A 10,826-nucleotide genomic window follows, 5' to 3' on the forward strand; every position below is an offset into this window, starting at 1 on the left:
AATTACAGGCATGCCCTCCCATGCCCGGCTGATTTTTTGATTTATTGTAAAGATGAGGTCTCGCTGCCCAGGTGGGTCTCAAACCCATGGGCTCAGGCAATCCACTCACCTCAGCCTCCCAAAGGTGCGGGATTACAGGCTGAGCCACTGAGCCCGGCTGGTTCAAAATTTTAAAAAATATTCTGGAACACTTCTTTTTTAATTTTTTTTATTTTTTAATTTTTTTATAATCAATATTTTTTATTATGATGTTGGGGGTCTTTATCTGATCATCTCCTCCCAAGACAATCAGTGTCATAAGTTTCTTACATGTCTTTTCAGAGGTATTTTAAGCCTACATACATCTGTGTAAGGAAAGGCACACAAACACATTTTTCCTTTTTGTACAAATAGTAGTATGTTGAACATATATCCTACACCTTACAGATCATTGTATATTTAACATAAGACATCTCTCTTTTCCCTTTTTCTTTTTTAATGGTACCAGATTATTCTACCACAAAAATGTAACATTATTTCTTTTTACTATTTCCCCACAGATCAATATTTAGGTTGTTTTGATCTGTTGTTTTCCCAACAGTGATGCATTTAATAATCAAATATATTATTTCCCTATACGAAAATATCTAAATAATAATTCCTAGAAGAGGAATTGCTATGCCAAAGAGTATGAGCATTTGTAATTTTGATAGTTATTACAAAACTGCCCTTCATGTAGATTATTTTATTTTATATTACCTATTTTCCCACAGTGTATTATAAAACTTTTTGATATTTGTCAATTTAATAAGTGAAAATGATATCTTAGTGTAGTTTTAATTTGTATTGTTCTCCTTTTGAATGAAAATGAAAATATGTTTTTATGTGCTTATCTTTTGCCCATTTTTCTGCTGATCGTTTTCTCTTATTGCTTTGTAAGAACTCCTTGAACAATATTCTGGAACACTAGGCAAATTAACCTTTTGTGATATGGGTTGCAAATATATTTCCCAGTTTTTCATTTTTCTATTTACTTTGCTCAGGGTGCTATTGCCCATAGTAAATTTTTTTAAGTTCTTAATAAAATCAGATGTGCCAATCTTTTTTTTTTTTTTAACATCTGTGGATTTTTTTGTTTTGTTTTTAATTTTTAATTTTAAAGATGTGGGCTACAATTCAGGGTTAGGCATACAAGTGTTCATTATGCAGGTACCCTTGTTGATGAGGTGTGCGTCCCCCTCCCCTGGCAGTTTCCCATTACTGTCAATCACTTTCTTATAGTATTATGATAATTGTTCAAGGTTAGCTTATGAGTGAGACTATATGGTACTCTCTTCTTTGTTTCTGTGTAGATCACTGAGTATGATAGACTCTAAATCCATCCAAGTTGCTGTGAAGTTCATATGTTTGTCCTTTTTTATGGCTGCATAATATTCCATTGTGTATATGTATCACATTTTTTAATCCAGTCCATTTTTGATGGGCAGCATGGTTGGTTCCATGTTTTTGCTATTGTGAATAGTGCTGCAATAAACATGCGTGTGCAGGTATCTTTTTTGTAGAATGATTTGTGTTCCTCCTGGTACATTCCCAATAGGAATATGGAAGGTCAATTTCTAGTTCCTTCATAAATCACCACACTGTTTTCCAAAGAAGTTGCTCTAGTTTGCATTCCCGCCAACAGTGTAGAAGTGTTCCTTTTTCTCAGCATCCTCGCCAGCATCTGTTTTTGTTTGTTTTATTAAGGAGGGCCATTCTTACTGGGGTTAGGTAATATCTCAATGTGATTTTAATTTGCATTTCTCTGATTACTGAGACTGAGCACTTTTTCATGTCTGTTGGCTGTCCATATGTCTTCTTCTAAAAAGTGTCTATTCATGTCTCTGGCCCACTTTTTAATGGGGCTGTTTGTTTTTTTCTTTTCAGCACTTTTGCATTTCTCGTAGATCATAGATGTTAGGCCTTTGTCAGATATACAGTTGGCAAATATTTTTTCCCAGTCTGTGGGCTGTCTCCTTGCTCTCTTGATGATTTCTTTGACTTTGCAGAAGTTTGTCAGATTGATGAGGTTCCACTTCTCTCTCTTATGTCTAAAGGCATGGACACCTGGAGTTCTGATCAGGAATATGTTGCCAGTTCCAATCTCCATAAGGTTGCATTTTCTAAGGTTCTTATAGTTTGAGGTTTTACATTTTAGCCTTTGATCCATTTAGAGTTGGTTTTTTTGTGTGTATGGTGATAGGTCTTGTGGATGTGATCAGACAGTTTTACTAGCACCATTTACTGAATAGGCTCCCCTCTCCCCAGTGGTTTTGGCGGAGACTTTGTCAAATCTAAGTTGGTTGAGAAATTGAGGCTTTGTTTCTGAAGTCTGTATGCCTGTTCTTGTACCAATACCAGGCTGTTTTAATTATTGTAGCCTTATAGTAAAATTTGAAATCTGGAAGTGTGATACCTCCTGCTTTGTTTCTTTTGCTATGGATTGTTTGGTCTATTCGTGGTCATTTATGTTTCCATTAGAATTTCTGTACTGTCATTTCAGGTCTGAGAAGAATGACATTGGTAACTTAATAGGTATTGCATTGAATCTGTAGATTGCCTTTGGTAGGATGGATATCTTAACAATGTTGATTCTTTCTATCCATGAATAGTGTTTTGTAGTTTTCATTGTAAAGATCTTTCGCTTCTCTGGTTAGGAAGATGTCAAAATATTTCTCTTTTTTTTTGGCTTTTGTGCATGGGATTGTGCTTTTTATTTGGCTCTCTGCCTGCTTGCTGTTAGTGTATAAGAATGCGACTATTTTTTGCACATTTACTTTGTACCCTGAGACTTTGCCAAAGTCCTTAATCAGAGCAAGGAAGTTGTTGACAGATTCTTTTGGATTTTCGAGGTATAGAATCATATCATCAGCAAAGAGGGGTGACTTGACTTCCTCTTTTCCTATTTGGATAACCCCGACATCTGTGTTTTATTTCATAGTTAGAAAGGTCTTATCCACTCCTATAAACATTATTTTCTTACGTTAAATTTATGGTTTATACATTTACATCTTTGACCCATTTGAAACAGCCTAGTATAATATGGACAGGAATGCAATTAACTTAATTTTTTTGTTAACTTACTAGTTTGTTTCATCATTTATCAAATAATCCATCTTTTCCCAACAATAGTATTTGAGTATTTAAATTGCAGCTATGTAATCTGTTTTATAAATGTAGTTTGTCATCATTAAGCTTCTTTGTCTGATTTTTTTACTATTTTTTGGTTATTTATTTTTCCATATAAAAACTAATCACTTGTCAAGCTAAAAAAATTGACATTTTTAATTGTGACTGTATAATTTTATGTATTATACTTTGTATTGTTTGGTCCAACTTTCCATTTGTCCAAGTCTTCTGTTGTGTCTTTCAGGTAATTTTGAAGTTCTTTTAATGTAAATCTTTACTTCTTAAGCTTACTCCTAATGATGTTATATTTATTTGTTGCTGCCTTTGTAATTGCAATTTTTCTCCATTATATTTTCTAAAGGTATATTTTGTATATGTAAATTCTTTTGACTGTGAGTATAGATTGTTTTCAGTTTATTTGAAATTAATGTTAATTTTATCTTCTCCTCCTTTCCAATATCCCACACAGCCAGGTTTTTCCCCCCCCTTGTCTAATTGCCTTAGCTAACATGCCAGAAATTTTAATTAATTTACTTAGACTTAAAGGTGAAGTATATGAATTTAGGTGAAGATCTGTTATTTCATAAGACAGATCTTCAGGTTATGTGTTTTATTCTTATTCATTATAGATTGATCCAGCCTGTCACAAGTAGCACAGGCAGCTGCTAAACTATGGGAAGAGGGCCTGAGAAAGACAGAGGTCTGGATTATGGAAGACTTGTATGAACTTTAAGTGAAAAACAGAAAGCCCTTTCCTCTGGGAAAGGCAAAAACTGACATTAATGTTGTTACTGACCTCTTCTGGCAAATTTGAAGTCAGTAGAAGATGGTAAATTTGATTGGTTATTTTTCTCTTTTGATTTACACGTGGCCGAGAAGTCCCTGAGTTTTCCTGGATTGCCTGTCTGAAAAGATTTTTCAGTATCCCAGAAGTTATTTTAAAAATCCACATTTTAAAGAATCCTCTCTGCCTCTTTTTCTTCCCTCTCTTTTATAAAATATGCAGACCTTTATTTCTCCTTTTCCTCCCTCAGATTTTTGGCTGTTCACACATCCCTGTATCCACAACTCTCTTTCCAGATTGACCTTATTTCTGGGCTTCAAATTCATGCAATCTTTGGAAACAGGACAACTGAGAAGTCATTGATTGCCTTGGCTGTAAGCAGTTGCAATGGATAGTGGGGTTGTGGAGGAGAATTCTTCTTGCTGTGGGTGAAGAAATGAGTGGAAAATATTAAAATAATAACAGTGGATACGTACCAGTGTTTCAAGAAACTTGGCAGGGAAAGACAGGTAAGATTTTATAGTAACTGAATGGTTAAACCAGTATAAGAAATGGACATTCATTCATTCCTTGTCCAGGATGTGCAGTGGCCCTGAAAATGCACTTCTCAAAGCTCTCATGGCAGGGAGCACAAGTGACTGGCAGCCCCAAATGCTGTGCATCAAAATTCTTCACTTGTCCTGGTTGGGGTTCCACTTCCCACAAACTGCTCCAAGCTAATACCTGTGGGTGACAGTGGCAGCTCAGATAAGCAATGTCTGGACACAAGAACAACTTGATGACCTTGTTGAATTTGCTAGAACTACACTGCAGTCTCAGACTTTTCCACCCAATCTTCCCACCTTCCTTCTCTCCTTCACAGTGCTCACATCTCCATCACAATCTGATGGCTCTCCCTGATGTCCCGACACCAGGCTTCCTCCCGTTTCTCTTTCTCAGATTTCTGATCCTGCTTGGATTCTGCTTCCTGGAGGACCCAGCCTAACACAGAGTAGGATAGCCTTGAGCAGGTTTGTAGCATTAGAGTTGGGATGGAAGAAGGACGCGGACTTTCCACCTTTTTTCTTGTAAATTTCTTCCCAAACTCTCTGGACTTTGTCTGTCTGCCAGTCCGGTGACCCACCGCCTTGTCAGACCTTCCCCTTTGTGCATTCTCTTGATGTGACCTTGACTTTGTGCCAACTCTGAACTTCCCATCTAGCTTTTCAACTAAGCAGACCAAAGGCATCTGAGCAACACTGGAGGACTTGAAGGAGCGCAGCGATTTTAACATAGGATTTTGTTTCCGCTGTTGAAGTGTTGTCACTCTGTGGTTGTCTCCTTAGCAACATACAGAAATGGACATTTTTATTGTCATAGAATTTCAAAGGCCAAAGCTCAAGAAGTAAGTGTTTAGTACTAAAAAAAAAATTCCAAAACAAGTCAAAACACAGTTCTGCAAGACTTATTGAAAATGGCATGGTGGCCCATTAACCTTCATTTTGCCACCTACCTGTGCTATAAAAACAAAGGATTATATTTAACAGAGGGAGGAAATTCACAGAAGCAGGATTCTGTAGCTCCTTCTCCCATAGGCGCTAGGCGAGCAAAGGCAGTCTCTAAGAGGCTTAGGTCTGTACTTATTCCATAGAAAATAGGTTTGTTACTTATGCCACTTCTGGGTTGGGTGCAAAACCCCATAGACCTACCGTGATGCCCCCAGAGAAGCAATATGATGAGTGAGTTTTAGGAAGCAACGGATACTCACCCCAGAGCTGGAGAAAACAAAGAGTGCTCTTGCCTCAATAATGAGAAGATTGATGGCAAGCCCGTATTTCTCTCATTGACAGAGCAAAAGAGGCCAAGTGGATTTCACGGGAGGGAGGAGGAGCCATCTGGAAGCTTCCTGGCCAAGGAGGGCTACCTTCTCAGTGTGGAGACTGCAGCCCTGAGTGGCTGTAAGTTGAACAATCAGTGCAGGAATTGGAGAACATCACAGAGCCATGTGAAATGCAGATGTCCTTACAGGGTATCTAGAGAATCCACAAACAAGCCCAGTGAGTGAGATACCATTTGGATTTCTGCCCCTCAAAGGGCACCAGTAGCTCAGGAAAGGGCAAACAGCTCCAGACAAGGAAAAAATCTTCAGCCCCTTTTCTCCACTCTCTTCTTCCCCATCCTAATACCAGAAGACCCAGGGCAAAGATGGGGATTGGAGCAGACCAGTGAGAAGGCGTGAAAAGAACAAACTATTCCTTCTTTCTACCTGCAGGTCTCAAAGTTGCTGGTCTAAATAGATGCAATATTGAGGTTCTAGTATAGATGGGGCTGCCTGACTTGACACCTGATGGCTTCATGAAACCATTTTTAAGCATTTTACAGGATCTGCCCTAAATGTCAGAGATGAAAGAATGAAAGTTCTGATGGAACATGTTGGAAGCAATGGTTTAAGGAACCGTGTCCTATTTTTATGCTATTAAATTGCACACATTTAATAAGTTAACCGCACACTTTAAAATGTCCTTACATAATAAAGTGTGGATTAAAAGTCTTGGCCTAGCTGGGCGTGGTGACTCATGCTTGCAATCCTAGCAGCTGAGAAGTGAAGGTGAGAGGAATGCCTGAACCCAGAGGTTTGAGACCAATCTGAGCAACCAGGCAAGATCTCATCTCTACAATAAATCAAAAAATTAGCCAGGCATGATGGCACATGCCTGTGATTCCAGCTACTTGGAAGGCTAGGGTGGAAGGATCACCTGAGGCCAGCAGGTTAAGGCTGCAGTGGCTCTGAGCATTCCATTGCACTCCAGCCTGGGCAACAGGGTGAGACTCCAACTCAAAAATAATAATAATAACATAAATAAATAAATAGCCTAATAAAATGAATGGAAGTATTATCAGGGCCCTTCAAGGGAGCCCTATATCTCATTTTTAGTTCCTATCAATCTTCTTTAGGGACAAGGAACTTCTAATATCTAATAATATAACCACAGTCTGTGGTTACATGAAGTAGGTTTGGTGGCCACAATCTGTGGTACACACCATGAGTAGTTCTGTTATAGGAATTTTACCTGCCTCCTTTTAATCACAACTAAGTAAATTAAGTACACTCTTCCATGCTAAGGCTAAGAAAAATAGGGACTCAGAGATATCAAATAACTTCTCCAGTGTTGGGAAATTAAACTGGTAACCCCTACAGACTCCTGAATCCCCTAAGACCACTTTTAGTGTGCTCCTACAGGGACCAGACAGATTTCCTCTCCTAATGGTCTCACAAATCATTCCTTGGAATTCCTTGGAATACGCAAGACTGCCATATTCATTTGGATCTGGCCAATGTTTTGTGCATTTAAGAGCATCAAAAGCATATTGTTATATTTAATCATCACATATAAGTTTAAAGCTAGTTAGTTAACAATAAATTAATGGTTGCTTGGCAACCAAAGAGCTGAGATTTTGTAAGGAAGTACTCTATTACTGTTCAAGTTAGAACAGCAAGGTTTGTTGAAATATTCTAAGTTTTGGTGGATTCTTTATGATGGAACCAAACCCAGGGAAAAACAAGAGAACACTCACATTTTACAGCTCAGTTAATTTTAGGAGAATAGAGAGGAAGTAAATTGCATCTCATCTCCTAGCTTGGGTTAGAACTGCCCAATTTAAGAACAAGTACTAATTAGCTGAAAGTAAAGCTCAGCTGTGACTTGGCTAAAAATGGGACCTTTTGCAAAAGTGTACTTAAAACCACATGCGATGAATCTGATTCATTTTGCATGTGAAAACTGGACTCATACAAAATAACATGTGGGAAAAGAGTGTGGGAGCATTTTTTAAAATTAAAGGCATTTCATTAGAGAAATGACCATCTAGTTCACCTATAACATAGAAATAAAATCCAGACTGACATTTTGGCCCCAATTCTTTTGATAAGAGTGTCTCTAGCCAACATTAACTTGGCTGGCTAAGGGTCAATCTAATAACCAAGAAAAAAATCTGGGAATAAGGACAATATATTTAATAAAAGAGAGGGTAGGAAGACAGATGGAATAATTTGGAGCTTTCCAAAAGGGATTTGAGAATGCATATAAGCTTTGGAGAAAATGTAAGCAATCATTTTAAAGCCTTCCATTAGTGGTAGCTCAAAGCTATTCAAATGACTGAATGGTGAATTAACACATTTTATTTCAAAAATTCTTCATGCTTAGATTTGACTGAATTTATAATTCTGTTGCAAGCGAAGTTGTTTTGATTTTGGTGTTTAGTCATCTCTTGTGACTTTGCCTTAGTTATAAAATCAAAATTTAATATAATGTTGAGGACTCGGTCATTTTTATGTTGACTTTTAAAATCCAACATGTGGATAATATACCCTGGAAAGAGAGACAGGATGCTACAGAGGGCTGCCTCAAGGAAAGGAAACTGGATGACTAGGAGATAGCTTTTCACTCTTTTTGTTTTCACTTGCTCTTACACTTATGTACTTTTTGTACTTTATATCACATAAATGTATTAATGATCTGACTAATAAATTCGAGTTAAAATAAACTTTAAAAATAAATTGTAAATTCATGTGGTTCAAAGAAAATCAACATGATGTAGCAGAAAGAACAGGATCTGGAATAATAGACCTGGATTTGAGTCCCTTCTTGACCTTTGAGTACTTGAGAAAACCTGGGCAAGTTATTTGATATCTCTGAGTCCCTATTTTTCTTACCCTTAACATGGGACAGCGTACTTAATTTACTTAGTTGTGATTAAAAGGCGGCAGGTAAAATTCCTATAACAAACCTACTCATGGTGTGTAACCACAGACTGTGGCCACCAAACCTACTTCATGGCATGTAACCATAGACTGTGGTTATATTATTATTAGCATTCAATATATTCAGTAAAAATAGTTTCATGTGGACTACCTGTAATCTCCACAGAGACAATCAAAGTGTTTATAATGTCGCAGTTAAATATGCATCTGAGGACATGGTTTTCTCAAATATGCGCCCTCAGTTACAGTTCTAGCCATTTCACCAACCTCTGTCCCTGGCTCCCTGCTCTTCTGGAGGAAATCAATACACTATTAACGCCCCTTTAGTTGTTCTTGTTCTTCTTTCTTAAGATCATAGTCCAAATGAAGCTTTAGATGGCCGACCAAGATGTCATCCCCAGAGCAGGGCAAAACACACCAGACTCAACTTGTTCTGCCTCTCGTTAACTTCCATTAACTCCAATAAAAATGCAGAACACTTCTTAGATTAGATGCACTGTTTTTTCAAAAAAATTTCATAAGCATTTATTTTATATACATATATAGAAACTTTATGAAGAAACTACTAATAAATATGTTTTAAAAATAAAAAATAAAAAACAAACAAACAAACAAAAAAGATCATAGTCCAACCCAGCTTTTAAAAATCATTTAAATTGTGTTCTTCTGTTCATGGAAATAGACTGTTATTATTTTCAGTAAGTGAGTCTCTTCATGGATTTCCCACAATTTTTGAAAATTTGATTTGCTTCATGATGTCTTTAATTTTTGTTTCAAGTTTTCAAAAAATTGTCCTTCAAATTTTTTTTAACCATTTTTCTTTACTCCCCTCCCAGTTTCAGCAATGAGTATATGCTCCAGTGTTCTCTCCCTTCTTTAATCACCCAGGACCACGTTCTGCGACCCGCCTGCTGTCTGAGCGCCCAGGTATCGCTGCGGCATTATGTACAGTTGCCACCAGATGGAGCTAAATACACACCTCTGAGAAGGCGTATGCCTCTGTAGCTTGGCAACTTGGCCTCCTCAGATCTGCTTCTTACTTTGGAGGGAAGGTGATAACATTGTTTATTGACATTAATTAACGTGGAAAATGAGGAAGATATTATAATAGCAGAAACTGTTTCAAGCAAAAATCTTTTCATATTAACGCTGGTCGCTGAGTTGGCAGCCCCCAAGAAATAAGGAGGCTTCCTCTTGAGTAAATTCTAGTTTCACACTCCAGGCTCAGTTCCTTTGTCTCTCCTTGGCCTCCTTTATTCTGCAATGCATTCCTCTGTGCACCTCATATTCACGCATCTGCATAAAGTGCAAAATTTCTACTCATTGTTAAGGTCTTTTGGGTGCGTACTTTGTGCATGCTATTATCCTGAAATTATTATTATTAGTGTTATTATTTATCAATATTTTTTATTTTGATATTTTGGGGTACAGGTAAGGGTTAGGTATACAAATATGCTTCATTCAGGCCCCCTTGTTGATAACAGGTGTCTCCCGTCCCCAGACAGATGTTTACTACCATTAGTCCCAACCCCCCCATAGTTTCCCACCACTGTCAGTCATTTTCTTATGGTAGTGCATTGGATGATCAAGGTCCACTATATAAGTGAGAATATGCGATACTCATGTCTTTGTTTCTGTGAGAGGTCACTCAGTATTATAGACTCTAGCTCCATCCAGGTTTGCAGCAAAATTCATGATTTTGTTCTTTTTTATGGCTGCATAGTATTCCATCGTATATATGCACCACATTTTTTAATCCAGTCCTCTTTTGATGGGCAGTGTGGTTGGTTCCAGGTTCTTGCTATTTTGAGCAATGCTGCCATAAACATTCATGTGCAGGTATCTTTTTTATAGAGTGATTTGTGTTCTTCAGGATATATTCCCAGTAGGGGGATTGCAGGGTCGTATGGGAGGTTGATGTTTAGAGATTTTAGGAATCGCCACACTGCTTTCCACAGAGGTTGCACTAGTTTACGCTCCCACCAACAGTGTAGGAGTGTTCCCTTTTCGCCACACCCTTTCCAACAGCTATTATTTTTTGAGTTATTGATAATTGCCGTTCTGACTGGAGTTGGGTGGTATCTCAGTGTGGTTTTGATTTGCATTCCCTGATGATTAGTGAGGTTGAGCATTTCTTCATGTGTCTGTTGGCTG

At 37.7% G+C, this 10,826-nt stretch overlaps 1 protein-coding gene across 1 annotated transcript in view; it reads right to left on the reverse strand.

The window, feature by feature from the left end:
• The window catches only part of KEL (Kell blood group, metallo-endopeptidase), a 70,090-nt gene extending 60,476 nt beyond the window's left edge, over positions 1–9,614 (reverse strand). Inside the window, exon 1 of the mRNA XM_021717452.1 lies at positions 9,557–9,614. Coding sequence (XP_021573127.1) covers positions 9,557–9,614 — 58 coding nt within the window. The remainder of the gene's footprint in view (positions 1–9,556) is intronic.
• Between the last annotated feature and the right edge of the window lie 1,212 nt (positions 9,615–10,826).

The sequence above is a fragment of the Carlito syrichta genome, unplaced genomic scaffold (genome assembly GCF_000164805.1).
Source record: "Carlito syrichta isolate Samal-C Ts95f unplaced genomic scaffold, Tarsius_syrichta-2.0.1 Scaffold309764, whole genome shotgun sequence".
Classification (NCBI taxonomy): domain Eukaryota; kingdom Metazoa; phylum Chordata; class Mammalia; order Primates; family Tarsiidae; genus Carlito; species Carlito syrichta.